Source organism: Copadichromis virginalis, linkage group LG1 (genome assembly GCF_057382275.1).
Source record: "Copadichromis virginalis isolate Kocher_CV1m ecotype Utaka linkage group LG1, C_Virginalis_male_GT1.1, whole genome shotgun sequence".
Classification (NCBI taxonomy): domain Eukaryota; kingdom Metazoa; phylum Chordata; class Actinopteri; order Cichliformes; family Cichlidae; genus Copadichromis; species Copadichromis virginalis.
The window spans coordinates 35089288-35111038 of record NC_140618.1 but is presented as its reverse complement, the minus strand read 5'-3'; the positions used below and the strand labels follow the sequence as shown (position 1 = coordinate 35111038).

At 39.4% G+C, this 21751-nt stretch overlaps 1 protein-coding gene across 2 annotated transcripts in view; it reads left to right on the top strand.

Moving 5' to 3' along the window:
• Window positions 1-21751, top strand: part of mpped2a (metallophosphoesterase domain containing 2a) — an 82973-nt gene that overhangs the window by 15918 nt on the left and 45304 nt on the right. For both annotated transcript variants that reach the window (XM_085460746.1, XM_085460740.1), the window contains 2 exons: window positions 12637-12818; window positions 21080-21305. In XM_085460746.1, the coding sequence (XP_085316872.1) occupies window positions 12637-12818; window positions 21080-21305 (408 nt within the window). The remainder of the gene's footprint in view (window positions 1-12636; window positions 12819-21079; window positions 21306-21751) is intronic.

Below are 21751 nucleotides of genomic sequence, written 5' to 3'. Positions count from 1 at the left end.
GCGCTGATATTCCAGTGCAGGCTTTGTGTGCTCTACTCAGCCATTAAGGGAGGGATAAGGAGGACACACACTAGCTGAACAAATGAAGTAGGGGGGGGAGCATCAAAGCATAAGGCCACATTTCACCATTCTTGAAAATCAATTCTGATTTGAATATTTTTACTAATATACTTGTGTGTTTTCATTTTTTTTCTTAACTATTTCATAAATGCACATTCTGTTTGTGCTTTGCCCCCTCTTGGATTTTTCCCGTTTTCTCGTCTCCCACCTTTGCCTCTCTTCTCTGCTCAGTTGTGCACCCCCCACCACCAGCGCCCCTTTCTCCATTATTCCTGTGTTCATTTTGTTCCTCTGAAGTTTATTGAATTAACGCAGACAGCTGAAACGCAGAAGATAAGAGAGGCGCTCAGTGCTCCTCTCAGAGAAATGGTATTGCAGTGTGGATGAGTGAGCGGTGTGTTTGTGTGCGACTCTTACAGCAGGGGGAGGGGAGCTGATACAGAGGTTATAGACAGAGGAAATGGGGAGCATTGTGTGTTGATGTTTCTCCTGAAAGGGCGATAAAGGGAGTTTGAGAGTGGTGAAAAAGTAGTCTTGTTGTTGTCTCCAGTTTCATTGTTTGCCTGAGCTTTCCATTTCTTTTTGCAAAGTCGACACGTAATCAAATTTCTCTTTATATTCTAAAAAAAATGAAGTGCATTATCATTTGTCAGCTGCTATGATTTTTTTTCTTATGTCGTTCTACCGCACACTGCTCAGTTTACAATCAAAACAACTTTTGTGACCAACGGCATGATACTCACTAATAAACCAGTGTAAACATCACGTTGTTTTCAGTTGGTTCTTCTTCTTGGAAAGCGTTATGGGCTGCAACAGAAAAAAATTATGTAAAAAAAAAAAAAAAAAAAAAAAGGTAAAAATGTTTTCTTGAAATGACAAATTAATGTTTGAGAAACTGAACCCAATCAGAGCTTTAGCCTTTTGCTTGAGTGGTTAATATAAATTGCTGATACCTTTTCAAATTAACAGCTAATTGATTATTGGAAACATCTTTTTAGTAGTACCAGAATCGGACATAACATTTTCAGACAGTAATTCAATCCTGCAGTTTCCCCTTTAATGTGGTTCTGTACCGCAAACCTCTGCCCTCTTCCTGTTTCCTACAGATTTCCCCAGCACTTGAAGCAAGATATCCTGAAAAGTCTATTTGCTTATTTTAATTTTGATGTCACATGGGAACATTTTAGCACTGAGTATACACGTTTAATCAGTTAAAACAAATATTAAAATAAATATTTTAGAGTCAAGCGGACATGAGATGCGTCTTTCAGCTGGTCAGTGAATCACTGAGTATACAAGTCGTGATCCTCTGTATCATGTATGGATAGGCTGACAAGTTTCGGTTAATTTGCAGACTATTTCCACATTTTCCTTTTGACCCTGGAGGTTTTAGATAACTCCACTCCACTGGTGGTCTCCATTGATTAATGGGACAACTCCATTAACAACTAAGAAACAGGAAGAGGCTAATCCTTTGGTAGCAGGTGGTAGCAGGTATAAAATATATGGGCAGCTGAGACGGAAACAAGGGGACAGCTCAGATGTCATTAGCTTTGCTGGTGTGGAGCAGATCCCAAATCAAAGCCTATTGCACCATATTGATACCTGTGGTTTTCAGATTTCAGGCATGCTCATTCTTTGCTAGACTAACTTGCTAAGTGAAGTTCATCCATTTATTTATCCATCTTCTTAACCGCTTATCCAACTAAGGGTCACAGTGGAGCTGGAGAATGTCATTGTTAACCCTTTAAAGCCAGTCAGAGCAGCATGCTCCGTTTTGTGTAACTATTTTTTTAAATCCCTGTAGAACCTGAACTGTGTAAGCTAGCGCAATAATTTGTTTTGCATATGAAACCAGAGGAGTTGTACTTACATCTTATGCCATCAGCTTGTCCTCGGTCTCGGTTTCCTTGCATAAAAAGCGCTTGCAGGAACAAAAACATAATATTCCAGAAACACGCTTTGCCGATCCGATCAGCTGTTCGTAACACTTCCCACAGTGAAACAGACGTCAGCGCGAACTGTAGCATGTCCGCCATTTCCTGGCTGAAACCGGAAGTGACGTCATTTTCGCGGAAATTGTAGTTTTTTACTTGTAGGCCTTGAAAGCCTATACTGGTCATGTTTGACTTTTCTGAATAGTTTCTGGGATGCTTAGAACTCGAATTGCACTGCTGGAAATAGTTTATTTTGATGCACATGCTGTTTTCTTTGCAAATTTGCATCATAGGATTGTTTTTTCGTTTTTCCTGCAGTATATAAAAATTGCTGTATCTCCAAAATAAAACTATGAAGACAATCAAAATAAATTTCCTGTTGTTGTAAACTATTTTTTGCAACTTTTTTGTATTTAAAGGGATAAACCTCTTAAATTTCTCCAAGTAGAAATATATGTAAAAAATACAAAAAACGATTTTCAATTTTTTTGTAGTTTATTGCACTTTTTTGCAATTAATGTAGTTACTATGGACTTAATGCATACATATTATTAAAATATGGGCTATAACAGTTGTATAGCAACTTGAAATGCTCCCACAAATGGCACTACAGCATGTAAAAATATAATATAAGCTCTGGCGGACTTGGTTCTATAGTAGGTCTTAAAGGGTTAAATAAATATCGTCAAATAATCGAGATCTCAATTTCAGTGAAAATAATCATGATTATCATTTTTGCCATAATCGAGCAGCCCTACATAATGTTTATTCTTGTATACAAGTCCAAAATCATAAAATCTCAGTAGATTAAAACTGATTAGTCACAACAGTCACTGATGGTGTTAAAAATACATTAAAAATGTTGAAAAGACTGACAAAATTCCCTGCAGTGCTTCTGTCTACTCGCGTCTTTCTGTAGCTGCGCCTGCGTAGTGGCATCTGGAAGACTGCTGCTAACTTCAGTGGAGCTTGGAGAGCGATTACTGTGACTTATTAGAAGCGTGACAGTCAAACATGGTTTTAATGATGATTAAAATTCGAAACGGTAACGCCTAGCAATTGGGAATTTAACCACGGTAACTATGGTAACTGTGTTAACCGGTAAGTGTGTGACAAAGAAAAACAGAAGCTCAGTTGTTATGATTTTGAATATCTTGCATAGATGTTTTTCTTCTTTCTAGTGAGAAATCAGCTTAATTCTGTGTATTTATGTTTAATCACATTGCATTATCCCTAAAAATGGCATAAAGTTTATTTCAAATGTCGGAGCACTCCTATTGGAAGAGGATAATTACAGATTTTCTAAACTACTAAAACACTCTCTTCTATTCTCCGAAGCCCATTATCAGTGTCCACAGCCAGTTTATTGAATCAGTCACTCTTCTGGCAAAATCTTTAATAGTTTTCACCACGTTAGAAATAATTTGCAGAATTTATTTGGCCTTTTTTTTTTCTTTTTTTAAAACAATAACAGTGAGAAAGAAGTTAAAAAACAACTAAAGCACAGATGTCATTTCCAAAGCACACTTTGTTCACTCTTGCTGTTAATGATGTCAGTTGACCATTATACACCAGTGAGGGTGAGCTGAAGGTCAATAGGTGGGAGCAATTTGAGAAGCAGAGGAGGAAGATGAGGAAGAGCCAGATCAAGAACAGTAATAACAGATGAAATTTGAGCACCTGTGATAGACCATGTTTTTGTATATGAATGATGAACCACATGAAAAGAAAGAGGGGAAAAATATATTCTGGGAAACTTGGACGATGAGTGCCTCCTTTCACATTTTTCACCTACAACATAATGTTTACTTGATTCATACTAAAAGTAAGGACGGTAAATAGTCCTACTTCATGTTTCATAAGTCTTGTCGGATATCCAGTATGTATTAAATATAAACATTTACTGTGTGCTTTATTGTGATTGGTCTGTAAATAAAGGAAGTAGAGCAAAATGAACAACCTGGCCTAAACAGGTCATCTGTAGCGTCCATAGTAGTCTTTACTGTATTCTGATGTTTCAATGCAACACTTATAATAAGAATAAAAAGCAAAATTTGAGATGGGGGTGGCAGTGGTGGGTCCTGTTTCTGTTTTTGCATCCCATTTTTGTAGCTTTTGCAGAATTACACAAGAGCCACATGTGGTTGGAAAGATCTGGGTTTTGTGTTCTGAACACTGTACTGTTATTATTTTGACTGGCTCTGTGTGATCTAAAACACTACTGTGTGGTTTTGAGCATGGATAACACTGTTTTCATGCCATTCGTGCGGTTTTTGCCAGAAGGGTCAGGGGTTTTTGTTCAAACCCAAATTGGAAGTTGGACTTTGTGATTAGGAATTTTGAAGAAAGGGGTCTAAGGTTTCAAAAACATGAATGAACATTTGTGACAAACTGTAACTAAATGGCTTATAAAGACGACCGCAAAAACATTTGGACAAGCTTTTAAAACTTAGGCTACAAAAAAAACATTTACAAGCAGATCAGTCAGAGCGCAAATGATTGCTCAGACTTTACCCATCTTTGATCTCTGACTTCATATTAATGCCATTCTTACTCAGAACTGCCTTTGTGTCACTTGCTATAGTAGGTGTATCCTATTAGGAACACATTTTGTCATCATTACGAACACGCACAGATTTCCAGAGTAAAACAATACAATCCCTGCTGTCAGAGCTCAGACATTTGAGAAAGAGGCAATAAACTCTCAGACTATGGTGTCTCTAAGAGTCTTGGGATCTTCAGGCTCACCTATCTCTCTTTTGTCTTTGTACTCTAGTTTCTTTGATAAAATAATGACTTTCACGGTGGCAATATTTGGGAGGTTACAGTTCTGCAGTGACTCCTGGTTTTTTTTGTTTTCTCCTTTAGGTTGTATACATGAAGTCATCTGTTTGTGTTGGACAGCAGGATTTAAATGTAACCGGCTCTTTGTGCTGTGCAGCACACACTAGAGATCTGTGGGGGGTTTTTTTTTCTCCACTAAGAAAAAATGAAAATGGAAGAAATGCAATCAATCATAATGATTATGTGGACTCCTTAAAGAGCTCAGCGAGCCAGGAGAGTGACAGAGATGGCGACCTTCTTATCTCCACCGAGTTAAGAGGAGCGAGCTCAGGCAGCACTTTGACCCCGTTTGCTTGTGTGTTTTTTCAAAAGGCCACGGAGCCAAGTGCGCTCAGTCAAACGAATGTCCTCCTACAGACATCAGAGAGCACTTCTCCTTTCCTCCTTTGCTCTCTCCCACACAGTTGTTTTTCCTCACAGTTGCACTCTTCTGCAATGACACATGTGAGCAAGAACTGTATAAGGTCCACGCTTTAGCTGCGCTTCACATTTACTTTGTTCAGTTTTCCTCTCTGCAAAGCACCTCCAGCTTGTGACTTTAATGCTGCTATTGTGAGCGCGGTATTTATGTGAGGGTTTTATATTACTCCAGACTCTAATGTTAATAATCACATCATGATATGAAGTGATTAATTTACAAAGTCCTTGTCAAATTTCAATCTGCTGCATTGTGTGACATGAATAAATGACTTTAGAAGAGATACTTAACTTTTTTTTATTTATTTTTTTTAAATAAAGCAGGGAAGAAAGAAAAAACAAGCTGTTGTTTTGTTAGAGAGAAGAGCTTTTCAGTTCCAAAATGTAGATTATTTATAGTCATCTGCAAATTTTGTAATTAAAGACACAATAAGGGCATGACAGTAAGAATAAAAACTGTTGCAGCAGTGTAGTTGGATTTCTTTAAACTGACATTAGTAATGTGTTGCAGCCATAGGTGAACAGAGTTAATGCCCTTCGGTTTCCCAGCTGAAGGATCACAGGCATTTCTTCATCGCCGAGATATTTCTGCAGCCGCAAAGCTCGGTTTTGTGTCAGCTCCAGTGTCATGGCGGATTTCAAAGTGTGCTCCTGCCCTCCCCAAGTGCATTAGCATTTCTCCTCTCCCCCCACCACTCTTTTTTTTCTTTTTCTCCCCCCCCCCCCCCCCCACCCCCCCCACCCCCTTCCACAGTCTTCCCTCTGATGTCACACCGAAGCTCAGACATGTTAACACAAACCTTCATGCTAACACAGTTCAGTCTGTCACTGGAGAATATTCTTTTACCTGCTTCTGGAGCACAGGAAGACTTTTTCATTTTCGCTGTCTCCGTTTACAATAGATCAGAGGCCTCTGCTGCACCGCTGAACTCCTGAACTCCTGTATACATTACTAATGAACCTCTGGATTGTTATACAGTCATATGTTAACAAGAAAGACAGGGGCGCACTCTCTCTCTCTTTCGGTGTGCGTGTGTATGTGAGACCAATGCATTACTGTCATGAAGGTTTCTTGGCCTGGGCCTGCTCTAATTGATAGGGGCTGCTGGTATTTACTTACATTCTCTGGGCGGATTAAATCTCAAAGGAAAGGGGAGGTTGTTTTTCTTCTGGCTTTGTTTTAATATCAATGCTTTTGAGTGTGTGTGTGTGTGTGTGTGTGTGTGTGTATTTTTGTCATCCCATGTGGTTCTGCATTTGTCCTTTCTCCATGACGAGAACTGTCCAATCCACAGAGCACCAAATCTAATCAGCTGCTACAGTCAAATGTACACGCTACTTTGCTGGTTTTGTTTGTTTTTTGTTTGTGTGTGTGTGTGTGTGTGTGTGTTAGGAGTAGAGAGACTCATTTACTGCACACAGTCAATAGTAAATATCATTAACTCTGTGGCTACTTTTTAATTTGTTCAGTGTGTTTAATATGCAGTCGAGGTCTGCCTGGATAACTGAGGCACTTCATATGCTACAGTGTATCAGAGCAAAGCTGAGGTCTCCCAGCTGAGGCAGTGGAAGAAGGGACAGAAGCAACAAATAGCAAATGCTGACTGAGTGCAAAGGACATGCAAGAAAATGTAAGTCGAAGGCTAGATTCAGATTTCTGGTTGAATACTGCGGACACAAGCAACTGGTCAGACTGTAGTCAGTAGACCAGAATCAGGCACTGGGATAGGACTGATAGGACTCGATATTTTTTTAGCTGGATGGCGATACACAATATATATCTCGATATTTTTTTTAAAGCCATAAAGTAAAAACAAAAAGAGAGTTCTTAGTCAAAGCTGTGTCCCAGATGTCACACAGGCACTTTTATTAACATACGGGATAGATGTACATGAAAACATTACTCAAAAATAAATTATGAGCATTTATTAAATAATAATGCTCCATAAATAAAAGAAAACAATGTTGTTTTTGTGCATAACAAAAAGCTCACAATTGTGCTGTCAAAATGTAAACTAAAAGATGCTGAGCATGATAACAAAGACAGACAGGTTTTACAGCTGCTCTGTTCCCAAGTTCTACTGCGTCATTGACAGCCTGGAGTTTGAAATCCTCTTTGTAACCACGTCGCTGAACAGGCGCCATTTATGGTTCTTATACACACACAGTACGGTAATATTACGTTGAAGCACAGTACGTATTACTCCGCGAGGCTCCTCGGCAGCCGTAATGCTCCGACAATCCATCAAGCGGTGCAGCTCCGTCGTACCAAAACATTTTTTGACAGAGTTCTGAGCGCCGTCTACCACATAAAATCGGTTCGCGGTCATCAAGCACAACCAGAATTCATACATAAGGCGCACTGTCAACTTTTGAGAAAATGAAATGATTTTAGGCCGTGCAGCCAGTGTTGCCAACTTAGTGACTTTGTCGCTATATTTAGCGAGTTTTCAGACCCCGAGTTTTCTAAAAAAAAAAAGTCGCTAAAAAAAGACGTGAACGTGCGTATCGCTTTTACTCTCAACAAGCAGCGGGTGCTGTAACGCAGTCAGTTCTTCTTTTACTCTTTTACTCTTATGCTGTTTTGTGGATCACAAGGATTAAAACTACTTCTAAACACACACACAAAGTAACTCCACCAGAGTGCCTATTTTGGGTCACTTTTGCCGGTCCAAGCCCGGGTAAAGGAGCAGGGTTGGAATTGTGACATTAAAAAAAACCAATAATTGCTAAAAGAAATTTAATTTGTAGTTCTAAATAAACTCTAAATGCATTTAGGACGTTTTTTACTCACTTTATGTCTCTTCCACGATGTTATTTCTCTCTCCAACAACGCGTAGATTAGATTAGATTTGGTCATGCTAATCTGCTTATGCAAATTAGGCGATGATGTCATTTAGCGACTTCTAGTGACTTTTAGGACAACCAATAGCGATTTTCCTTGCTGAGGAGTTGGCAACACTGCGTACAAACCCTGAAGCACGTAAAAACTCTGAAGCACGCACAAACTCCAAAACACGCACAAACTCCAAAACATGTGAAAACACGTAAAAACTCCAAAACACGTACAAACTCTGAAGCACGTACAAAAGATAACATAAATGCTCCAGGATGTTATGGGCAGTGTTGAACTTTTGTTACCTAGTGGCTACACAAGCCAGCAAGTACCAACGACCGGATTTGGTGTGTGGTAGTAACAGGTAAATGAACATTTTTTTTTTTTTATTTGACTATATATGAATGCTTGTGTATAAATACACAAACAATACACATATGCTTTCATGCTTTCAATTGTGTAATTTAAGTGATCTAGGTAGCTCTGTTTTGGAAGTTCAGTTCATGCTAGAAATGTGTTTTGGAGTTTGTACGTGCTTTTTGGAGTTTGTACGTGTTTTGTCTCTAGGGGCCACCGCATATATTTATATATAAACATATATAAATAAAACCACTTTTTTTTTTTTTACATTAGTAATTCCTTTTGTGCATAATTTTATATTATTGTTAATAATAAATTAATTAAAGCAACAAAACAACCTGAAGAGCCGGTTCAGAGCCGAAAGAGCCGGCTCTTTTTAGTGAGCCGAACAGAAAGAGCCAGTTCTTTAAAAAGAGCCGGAAATCCCATCACTATGGGGAAGGGGGAGGCGAGGCCGAATAACGTTGCGTAGAGACAAAAGTGGATGAAAGACAGGCAAACTTGCGGCTCCACGAGTGTAATTACGTAACTTATACTATATCGATATAAACGATATTGTCACATCTCATATCTCGTATAAAAATATATCAATTTTTTTTTTAAACTCGATATATCGCCCAGCCCTACACTGCAATGTACATTAAAGATCTAAAAATTTAAAAGGAACAATATAATAACTGAAGAGGTCTTTTCTCAAAGTTGCTCTTAGATTATTGGTATTGGGTGTGAATGGCATAGCTCTGCCTTTGTATTTAAGAACAAAAGAGAAGGTAAGTGAAGGGAAAGTTTGTTTCAGGTATTGTTAGTTTTGTAAGAGTCACAGATCCATGATTTTAGAGCTTTATCAGATGAAATACTGCACAGTGGTTTACTTGTAAAAGTATTTATTATTCTGCTAAAGTATGCGTGCCTTCATTTATCTAACACGTTCAAACAATGCAGCGCTATGGTTACCAGTGTCGTCTTGGATTTCAGGACCCATTTCATTTTCTGCTTTTTCTGTTAGTTTTGTTTGTTTGTTTGTTTGTTTTGGGGGGGGGGGGGCTGTTGGCTGGGGTCTGCAAACCTCACAACCTGTAAACAGCTGATAAATGGTGGGAATCTGTAAGCTTTCCTGTCTGAAAATCGAGGGGTTTTTTATGTAGTGCACAGTAGGGATGGGTATTGATAAGATTTTCACGATTCCGATTCCATTTTCGATTCTGTTTAACGATTCGATTCTTTATCGATTCTCTTATCGATTCTTTTTAAAAAAGGAGAACACTAAGGTCGAATAGCTTAGAACTTTGTTTTATATCTTCTCTTTGAACAAGATAGAAATTTAGGAGTAATGTGGCCTTACAAACCCAACAGTGAGATCTTAAGAGATCCAGAGCCTACGGCTCTTCAATGGGGTGTCACAGGGTCCCCAGGAAAAAAATTGTAAATGTACAATAATAAAATAAATATTCTTCTGTAACAATAACAAAGTATAACATAAATTATTCTGTAGCAATTACACAAGAATATCCAGTAATGTCCCTGCCTACAATTAAACACATTCACTCAAAATAGGGGCATCTGCTGTGGCAAATGGGTGCAAGCCTTTTACCACAAACTTAGTCACTGCTCGTGACATTCGTCTATCCTGGCCTGAAAGGAGACGCTACCGGTAGACTGCAGCGACAACTGCCAGCATCTGAGCCAGCCAGACTCTGTCTGTCTCTCTCATCATGGTCACCTAAATGCACAGTAATGGCAGGTTTTGTAATAAGGCAGATCGCGCTAACATAATATGCACTGTTGTTGATTATTTACCTGCCGCATTAACGGGAGAGGACGTGCAAACGTTACCGCTGCTGCTGGGTTTCACGAGTCCGGAGCGGAATTAAAAACACGACATTCATTTAAGGTCATCGTGTGTTTTTTGCATATTTGTAGTGTTTCCTCCCTTAAATGAAATATCTACTTTGGAAGTTGCCCCGTTGTCATCCGTTCTCGTAAAGTATAGCCAAACTTTTGAGCCTTTGAGCCGCTTAGGTACCATGTTTCCTGCCAGGTAAATGACGCTCCGCAACGTGGTGACGTCATTCGGGGCGACTGAAATCGATAAGGGAATCGTTTGCAAAAGTGGCAAACAATTCCAAGGAATCCCTAGTGCACAGCGACGTTGGCATGTCAGTCAGTGTTTAAGCATATTTTTTGCAGTACATTGAGTTCATGTAGTTTTGTAGAGTCAACAACAACAAACAGTTGTTCTACATGGAGATGCAGACATGTTGAGATGATAAAAGTTTGTCAGCTGGATTTAACTTTTCTGTTTCTATCAAAGCATTTCTGAATGTGCGAGGCCTTTTATGGTCAGTGCTACAAAGCAATGAATATGACTTTTGAATGATTTTTGCTATTCAGTGAGTTAGTCATTCTTTCATGTATTGATTTTTTAAAATCATATTGGTGAAAATATATTTGCACCTTTTTTCTTTGGCTTTTGATTTAAAAAATTATACTCTAAATCACAACATAGCACTTCTATGTAGGGGTCACTGATGGGTATGATCAAGCCACTAAATGAAGTCGCGTCTTTTTGAAGAGTGGTATTTGTAATGTTTTGGAGGTTGAATGCTGTGCATACGTAAGGTTTTCCTTTGAGGGTGAGAATTGACATTGACGGAGGCTAAGAGAGGGTTTCTGGAATCAGACCGACAGCAGACTGCACACTAGAGATGTTTGTCACAGACAGTGACCAGCTTGTTCACCATTGTCTTACTATTAACACAATCCTGCGACATTTTAACTCAACAAAAAGTGTTTTAAAAAGGGAGCAGCACCAGTATCCAGGCTGTCTGTTGGCTGGCCACGTCTAATATTCTGATCTGTGTGGCACAGAAAAAAAACGTGAAAATGTGAACACACAAGTACAGCCGCACACACACACAGACCAGATAAGATGTTCTTTTGTGCAAAAGTGCCTATTTTCTCCATCTCCTTTAATGGCGTTTCCTCCAGTCTGAAACCTTTTGATTTCATCTGCTTCTCTGGCTGTTTCCACGCCACGTTTGTGCACACATGCAAGTTTAACTCTGTGTGTGTGTTTGTGTGTGTGTGCACATGCATACTTGTCAGGTTGGAGATTGCAGTGTTGATTATGTGTCTGATGTTGTCGACGGAGTGACATCCCTTCTAATGAAATAATGGTCTAGTGCCAGAGTGGTGGAGGATTGCACATTGTAGACCTCAATTATAGACAAGATTTTTTTTCCCTCCTGTCAGGAAAAAAATACAGGTTTTTCTTTCCTTTTAACACAAGTGCTTATAACAAACAAAATGCTAAATAAAGGAGTTACTTTTCAGCCAGACTTGGGTCTAAGTGATTTTTCTTTAGATAATGGATAGAAAGGACACAGAAATGCCTTAATTCACCATCTCTTTAGCCAATCTGATGCCACAAAACAGCTATTGCCCTCACTATGTGCCGAAATCAGCCACAGCAAACTGGTTGTTTTCCAGTCCACACTACACTTTTTTTGTTTTTTTTTTCTTTGTTTTTTTCGGTGCTCTTGTAATGTCCCCTCTTTTCTTTGAGATGGATTTTACTCTGCTACATGCATTATCCTGTGAGCCGTGTAATTTATTTTGCACAACAAATGATCTTTTTAAGCGTCCTATTTTCTGCTGTGTCCCTTCTAAAAGCTGCTGTGAAATTAGTATATATTTTCTTCTTTTAAAAAAATCAAAAGTCTTGTTTTGAGGATACTTTATATTTTATCACAAACGGGGAGAAGATTTTCAGATGGTCATTTTCAAAATTGGAAATTGAATAAATAAAAATCAGGTTTGACTACTTTCAATTTCATTATTTTTAATTTTTTGTTAATGACACGGTAAATAGAAATTTCTTGAGAAAGTCGAAGCTCAGGTCCTACAGACAATTCAATTATTATTATTTTTTTAATAGACGGTAAAGTGTCTTCAAACAATCTCAGTATGTAGCTATTGTCACAAATGGTGGCAAAATGTATCAAATCACCATTTGTGACAACAGCCACACACTGAGATTGTACTGCGATCAATATACTGACTCTAATTAATCACTAAATAGTCTTTGGTAATTAATTCAGTTACTGAAAAAGAGCTAGTCAGGTCCCAGTCAGTCATGTAATGCAGCTTTAGTGACGACAACTTTCTCTCTGTCTTTTTCAGGGTGGACCCTATTCCGTATGACACTCCCAAGCCAGCGGGACACACCAGGTTTGTGTGTGTTTCAGACACACACTCGCGTACAGATGGCATCCAGATGCCCTATGGCGATGTGCTGTTGCACATGGGTGACTTCACTGAGCTGGGCCTGCCCTCTGAAGTTAAGAAGTTCAACGACTGGCTAGGTACTGAACTACTTAACCCACATGCTCAGTACAGCTGTTCTAGATCCATGCATTGTTTTTCTCTCTCACACAAACACGTACAAATGCAAAGTCTCTAAAGAGCAGGAGGCAGGGCCTGAAGCATGTTTAACTGTTAACCAGACAACACAATGAACCCCTCCGCCTCCCCTCTGTTTAGCCCCAACTGCTGTGCTAAAGTGTCCAGTTTAACCCCTTTGACCTAACACCCTGGATCAGTTAACCTTTCACCTCTCCCTCTGGCCCCATGCTGTAGGTAAATCTTTAGCTTTCATGTGTGTATGTGTTTTCCAAGTTGTGTGGTTTCAGAACCGTTAGCCAGTGCTTTGTTTGTGGACCCATGAAACCATTTTTGGCCCCATGTTATAGACATGTTTCACTCAGTAGAAGCACACATGCTCCATGCCTGTGCCTCTCACACTCTAAATCAGTAGGTACCACTAACTAGACTGGGCTATAGTACTTCAGGATTTTGAATTATTTTTTTCTTTAGTTTTAACTGTTTGCATTTGTCTGTTGATCAGCCAGAACAGTGTCCTTAAATTACATTTAACCTTTAAGCTTTATGACTGTGTGGCTTACACGTTCACACACCCCCTGGTCTCCCTGGTTCAAGACCAGGAGGGGGCTCAAGCTGAGCAGCTGAAAGAATCTTTAAACTTTGATTGCAGTCCCTGAGCATGTAGAGTGAAGACTGCTGAAGGAAATTGTTTGACAAATTGGAGTCCCTCACAAGCTCTTATGTTCTGAACTGTCGCACAGAGACAATTCACGATGTTGTCAAGCCCTACATAATATTTCTGGCCGGAGGGGTTTAATAAACATGGCCTGCAAAATCAGTTCATCAGCAAAAAAAAAACAACTCACTTTGTGTTCAATCAGCGCATATCGTTGATTTCAGTAGTTTGATCTGTGTGCTGAAAAGTGGACGGAAAATGGAAAATGTTGAACATGTGGCATTGGTGGTGGTGTTATTTAACTGTAACGAAAACAACGTTTAATTTTAGAGAATAAACATTGATTTTTTTTTTTTAAAGTTGATTTATGAACCTGTCACGACTTATTTTCATATTTTCAGAGTGGAAACCTTTAGCTTGTAAACCTTTTGAAGTAGTACTCCTCGAAATCTGTGTTTTGAGTTTCAAACACTTTGCCCCCCTGTAGAGTTGAAAGGTGGCTGTCAAAGTTGTGCCTCTCCAAAGATGACAGGGGCTGCAGTCAGTCTGCTTTCACTGCATTTACAGTGGATTCTAGCACTGACCCAATTTTCACAGCCAAATAAAAATCTAGTTTACAGAAACTTCTCAGCCCTTTCCTGCAGCATGATCCACTTCTCCAACACTCTGTATCCACTTTTTAATTCATTTTTAATAGAGTTTGGCTGAAAAGGCATTTTCATTTCACTCCTAATACACAGTCTTGTTGAGTTCACAGCCTACTGCTCTTATACTCCATGTAACATGTAACACATGACTGCAGATACATTGCAAATATTTTTATGGACCAGGGTTACTTTCCTGTCACTGTGTCAGTCCACACTAAGATTTTTTTTTTTTACCTTGGTGTGTGTGTGTGTGTGTATATATATATATATATATATATATATATATATATATATATATATATATACATACATAAAATATTGCTAGACATGATGAAGAGTAGAGGAGAGAGGACTTTCTACACTGAGACGCATCTTAAACAGTTCAAACTACAATGTGAAAGGCTGAATGTGAGTGTTGAAAGTTCAAAACCTGCTGCAAACGTTAAAAGTTGGTCAGAGCTGATAGAACACATTTAAACCTTTAAAGTCTGCATTTTCAGCTTTATGAATTCTGAATGTGATTGGTTGTCAGTCACAGTAGTACGCCCACTTTGCCAGCTTGACTCTTTAAAGTACTCTCAGGTGCTTTGCCCTTAATTACCCTGAAACGTGCGTGCGCGCGCGCGCACGCACGCACGCACACACACACACACACATCATACATGCACTCATACCAAAAAAAAGAACAGACACACACACACACACACACACACACACACACACACACACACACACACACACATCATACATGCACTCATACCAAAAAAAAGAACAGACACACACACACACACACACACATCATACATGCACTCATACCAAAAAAAAGAACAGACACTAATGCTGGCTTTTACACGTCCCTTTTCTTTCCCCCTTAAACAGCACCTGGCCCCACCAGGAGGTTGTCCATCAACGCAGACAGTCAGTGCGTGTGTGTCTGCGTGTGTGTCTGCGTGTGCAGACGTGGTTGTGCGCTTTGTTCATCCAGAGTGAAAACAGAGATATTGGCCATAATGGGGAATCGATGCAGAGCAAAGTGGAAAATGACTTTGTGTAGTTGGGAGCACCCTGCCTGCTAATGCCTCATAGAAGACTGTGTGTCTGCAGACTATACACCTGGTCCTCCAACTCAAATGACTGATGTAGAGTGGAAGAGGTAGAAAATGGCAATGGGGTAGTCTAGCTGCTTGTTGGAAAAAACCTTTAAATAAATGAATTTAGTTTTCGGCATCGTTACACTTTTACATAATTAAATTTAAAATGGAAACTATTTGATTGTGCTGTATTATTTTTTCTTTTTTTAATCATATTTATCATTTGCTCTTCAGATGACACACAGGTCTCTGCAGCCTCCACAATGAGAGAAATGTAGTTTATTTATCTTGTGGCTCTTTCATTTCTGCTGTTAGCTTTACATGGCTAACAGCTTCGAATGAATGTGAACCAAGTACTTGTCAAAGGTTTGATATTGGCTTAAAGGTCACCTTTGGACCTTGTTGATGTAGCAGAGTTTCAGAGAGTGAAAGTGAGACCAGGAGACTAGACTGTCTTTTACATTTGTCAGGCACAGCAGTTCAGTAATTGTTTTCAGTGTTTCTCAGGGTGAAAGATCCAGATTAAAATGTATGGAATGTTTGCCAGGTCAACACAGTTGCGTAACACAGTTTAATTATTGGGCAGAAGCGGCGTCCTGCAGGTAGGTATCTTAATGGTACAAAGCATTATTGAAGCTGAAACTGGGGGAAAAACAGAGGTCTCATCAGATAAATCTGAACAGATTTTCTGTGATGGAGGAGGAATTTGTTGTAGGTGTGCAGCTTTTTTTTTTTTTTTTTTTTTTTGGAAAAGTCTGTGCCCCCTCATCTATCTGCTCCTCTCACACTACAGAGGAGACAGCAGTTTGTCCGGGCCATCGACTGCTGTTTGGCCTCTTGGAGGAGATCATTGGAGATCGATGCTGAGAAGCAAGATCTCCCTGACCCGGACTGTCTGATGGCTGAGCATTGACTCTGATCTCCTACTTTAAGCTGCTCCCAAGCTGCTCTGTAGTGTGTGTGTGTGTGTGTGTGTGTGTGTGTGTGTGTGTGTGCGCGCATTTGTGTGGGTAAAGAATAAATCATTTGGCCCAACTTAAAAACGTACAATCACCTCAATTACCTAATCAAGCTGCAAATAAACAAACAAAAAAACTGAAACCTCTCCAGTTTTTCTCAGTTGTGCTTTTTCCCCCCTGCTAAACAGCATTTGAGGTCATCATCTTAGAGATGTAAAATATCCACATTTTACGCCTCCAGCACACACATAGCATCATTAGCATTCATTAATGTTTTTTTCCCTCCAACGATCACAGGATAAATGCTTTCATTTGTTTGTTTTTTTGTGTTTGGTTTCTTTGCTCTGTTTTGTTCTCTACCAATGGTGGAGATTCAAAGAGAACCCAGTGAAAATCAATAAGGAATCGAATTGATAAGTCATATTGCTAATGCAATTCGAATCGCTAAATTCTTCTTCATTCCCATCCCTACTCATGCACCTCTTTATTTTATTTTATTATTATTATTATTTTTTTAATTTGTAGGAATTTCAAAGACACTTCTTTCACCTTGTCATTATAGGATATTGTGTGTAGGATTTTGTGGTGAAAACTGAATTTAATCCATTTTGGAATAAGGTTGTAACATGACGCTGTGTGGAACGAGTGAACCACAGTGAATTCTTTCCATATAGACTGTATCTACGAGTAGGTCAGCGAGGCTATAGTTAGGACAAGCTCCACTGCAATCAGACACTGGGGTTCAATGATGTCAGTCCATTGTTTGTTTTCTAGTAATTAACAGTTGCTGGGAAGCTTTTGATGCTGGATTGTCATCATCTCTATTCACTATTTTCTCTTCTCCATGTCTTACCTCACTGACTACACACTGCTCTACCCTCCAGCTCACACACACACACACACACACGGTGACAGTTGAAGAGACAAACTATGAAAGGGACTAGCATGATCAAAAATGACTAAATTCATCTCAAAATATATGGAAGTAAGTAGGTAAATAATGTTAATGAGGTCGGTGGGTTTTATATATCTTTTTCCTTTGGCTTCTTAGTAGGAAGGCAGAACACTGGAGTGTATTCTTGCCGGTCATGTTTACTGACATAGGCCAACTCTGAGCTGAAACCCTGATATTTAAATATCTAGATACTGACTAATGAGTGAATGTTTGTTTTGTTAAATAGGGGTATATTTTTTGTTTCGGCTCTAATTAAAATAGGTTTTTAAATAAAATTGCATAGCTTGATTACTCTGCATGTCTTAAGGGATGAATTTATAGAAACAGACAAAAGGATGATTTATTAAACTCCTATTCAACCCTGGCAAAGTGTGTATTTTTAGTGTTGCACTGTGGAAAACACTTTCTAAATGAAATGTTTTTAATGTGCAGATGTCGTCTTAAATGTCTCGTCTGCCTCTTTGAGAGGTATGACAAAACATTTCAGTGCTTCGTTTTCTTCAGAGTTTTGTTTTGATCTTTGTACTCTCCTTCATACCTCTGGCTGTCGGTGAAGAATGAAAAATAAATCCAGGTGTATCACAGCATCAGGACTCTGTTAGATGTATCACGGTAGCAATAAAAAGCAGTAGAAATTCCCAGTGGAGTAATGGAGACGGAGTTTGGTGGTAATTATGTTTTCCCCAGATTTTCCCTGCCTGGTGTCGGATGATTCGCTTTGGGTTTTGTGTGAGCGTACAAATGGATGCGTGATCCAGTTAGAGTGCTGGGGGACTGAGAGACGGCGCTCTCATTTAAGTTTACACTGGAATTTATGATCCCGAGATGCATCGAGAGCTAATTTAGAGCAGCGGGAATGAAACCTATAGACCGGGGAGCCATGATTCTTTCATTTCCAGTATTAGAGAACACACACACTCTTTTCCAGACATGCACGCACGCGCACACACACACACACACACACACACACACACACACACACACACACACTTGAGCTGGATGTGGCAGACTTTTTGTTTGTCTTGAGCTGATGTCTTTTGATTGAATTTTTATTCTCTTGCATTCACTTTCTATTAGTTTTAGTTCCAGTTTTGGTCTTTGCCTCTGCAGAAATTGAGCAATATGCTCAATTTTTTTTTCTTCCACTTTCCGTTATGAATCCAAACCAATTTTAGTCAATAAATACTCTTTATTGGACTTTTTATTCAGCATTTTATTCAATTTATCCTCTTCGCTTGCATCACAGCATTCCTCTATAAATGGCAACACTTAAAACAAAGCACAGAAAAGCATTTTACACAAAACCGGGATCACCTACCTTCCTGTCAAACTCCATTTTTATAGATGGATGTAGACATCTCACTTATAAAACTGTAATAGCACTGTAGTGTTACACACACTGAATTTCTACCATTTTTGTTACTGAGCATGTTTAGCAGATCTCCTAAAGTCAGCTTAAACCTGCTTGAATACAAACCTCTGTCTTCATCTGGACAACCAAGGGATGCTGGGTGCACAATCATCCGTTTAGTGTCATTTTTGTGTGTGTTTCATCTCATATTTAGACTGTGTAACATCTGCAATTACACAACTCCTTTTCTTTTGAAGTTCCATATATTAACGTTCACAGCTTGTTAAATTGTGTATGCATTATGAAACAAAAACCAGACTCGTACCTTGTTGCAGAAGGCCACTACAGTACCAGGTATGAACAGTCACTCTTTGACAGAACTATATGGCATGACAGCCAGCAAGTGTGGCAGCGTGTGTTAAGAAATGTACTTAAGTAATCAGGATGAATTCATTAGCATACCAACAAGTCAGTATTCATTTTATCCAAACCTTCCCACTAAAGTAGATCCAATACCTGACAGAATGCGCTTGGAAATGATTGAAAATTAATCTGGAAGGATGTTAATAATTGATTTATAATTTGTATAATTTGTTAAGCAGAAATGCCAAACATGCATTAGCTTAGACTCGCACGTCTGCTTTTTTTTTTTTATTTGATACTGAGCATAAAATGTTTGGATTTTGGAGGTTGGTGTAACTAAACAATGAAACTTGTTGAAAGACTTTTTGGCTAAAGAAACATTGTCTAACATTTTGTAGACCAAACAGTTTTTAGATAATTCAAGAAAATCCCAGGAGGTTAATCTGTTATTTTAAAACAAAAATCATTAGCTGTGGTCAGATTGTGTGTTTTAACAGTTGTGTTTGGGGGCGGCAGAGTACTACCGCTCCCTCAGAGCTCATTCTTCTCATGGCTTTTTCTCAACTGACTATACAAAATGAGCCTGCATATTAGTCTATACATATTCCGCAGGGCATTCAAGAAGACAAAGGAAGGAGGACTGGAGCAAGAGCACCAGGAAGCCTAAAACACAGAATCCAGGAGGGGGGGGGGGAAGAGAAATATAGAGAGTGAGTCGAAGGGTGATGAAGGCCAGGCCCTTTTGTTGAGTGCTCAGTCGGCTGGAATAAAGTAGTAAGTCAGTTTCTTGATGGCGAAGGGGTACCAGGACAAATCACCTCGACAGAGGAGAGCGAAAAGGGCACAGCAGAAGTTGAAAGATGAGGGGATGAGAATTGTAATAGATGTTCTTCGCTATTTAGTTCAGGTTCATGCCTTTTCCAGCTGCCTGGCATCTACAGAGATAGACGGTAGTCTGTTGGGGTCAAACTGAGCCGTCAGCTGTGGTTGTAACCTCTTTGACTGTCTGAATTGAGGGTATTTTTCCCTCCAATTATCTGAGTTTCTTTCCAGCCCTGATCTGTACTCAGGGTTAGGTATACAGGGAGCGATTGAGGGAGTGTATTCTTTATATACAAACTATTGGGATAAACTGCTGTTTCTGTAGAGAGGGAGTAGGTGGAAAATACATACAGCTACTGTGTGATTTTTATAAAATGCTGTTCAGCCTTAAACTGCTCGATATAGATAAATTAACAGCCTTTAAAAAAACTGCTAAATCTGATTTGACTCAGAACACCTTATTCGATCTAGGGACTGGAGGGCAAACTCTAAGGCAGGGTACACAAATAACGTGCCAAGCCTTGGTGTATGCCATGTTTGTATAACTCCCATGAATTAAAAAAAAAAAATTTGGTCAAAAGAAAAAAGGTTTAAACTTTTCTCAGTTTAAGTGAACTTTTTTAATGTTTCTTTCATTTCTCATTGATTTAATATTGCAGAGGGGCACTAGGAGAGCAGCAAAGCTAGTTTTAAAGAAAGTGATCCAGATCAGCATCAAAAGTTAATGAGTTCTCGCTTTGTTTGGCCTCCACCTCTCCTGCAAGTTTCTCGAAACTTGGTTTAGTGGTTTGTGTATAAACCTTGATGTTTCTCAGCCTCTGCTTTGGCAGAAGAATAATATTAAGGCTGAATCACGTATTGTGCTCATAACAGATCTGCAACTGAAAGACACAGGATATTAAAGCCTTTGACAAAGATCTGTACAGAAACGCACAACAAATCAATTTCAAAGGATCAGATCAATTTAAATGTTATCCATACTCTGACCTTTAGGTCTCTTTAAGTTTTTACTTTTGACACTATAATGCTGTCGACCAGTGATGTTAGAGGATGAGAGGCTCTCTTTAGATTGCATCTACAGGAATAAAAAGACTAAGGTCATTATTAGAGTTTTAGCTCTAATGTCCAACTTGCTATAATAAGCAAAACTCTGAGAGATCTATCTCACTATTTCTTAATTTTTTTGGTCAAAAATATACCACAAAAGTCCCATATCACTACACTTAGTGTTTCGGAAGTGCTAAAAATGTCTGAGGAAGGCAGTCTTGCCTATCGAGCCCCCGAAAACAATTCCAACCAGAGCTTAGTGTGTAGATTTATGTGTGGATTTGGGACTTCAGCTCACCATCCTCTCCCTGGCTTCTCTTCTATCTTCTAGGTGGCCTACCGTATGAGTTTAAGGTAGTAATCGCGGGGAACCATGAGCTGACCTTCGATAAGGACTTTATGGCTGAGCTGGTCAAGCAGGATTACTACCGATTCCCCTCAGTGTCGAAGCTCAAACCAGAGGACTTTGACAATGTCCAGTCGCTGCTCACAAACTGTGTGTACCTGCAGGACTCAGACGTCACCATAAAGGGATTCCGGATATACGGGACACCATGGTAAGAGTGCCACCTGTTTACTTGTTGTTGTTTTTTTTAATGACTAAAACTGCTCTCCTCACTGTCTGCCCAGCATAACCGCTGAGTCACGTTTCTGTCTCATCGTGCTGTGGATCCCTGAGGTGACAGTATGCCTTCTCCAAGTCTGTCAGTTTCTGGCTGCTTTCCAGCTACTCGCTGCAGTAACTCTGTAGTCTGCTGCACGCTCACAGCAAGGGACCTCTCGTACATGCAGAGCGTTATTCCCAGAACGCACATTCCTTTATGAGCTCAGGACCTTCGCCTGCACCTCGTGCTTATGTTACACCGGTGTTTTGACACAGGGTTAAGTGATACGTGTGGTACCAGGACGCTGTGAATAGCCTCTCAGGTGTAGGAGTAATGCTGGAAGGGGAGCACGTTGGGTACGGAGATGGTGTGAGAGGCGTTCATTCAGCAGACGACTG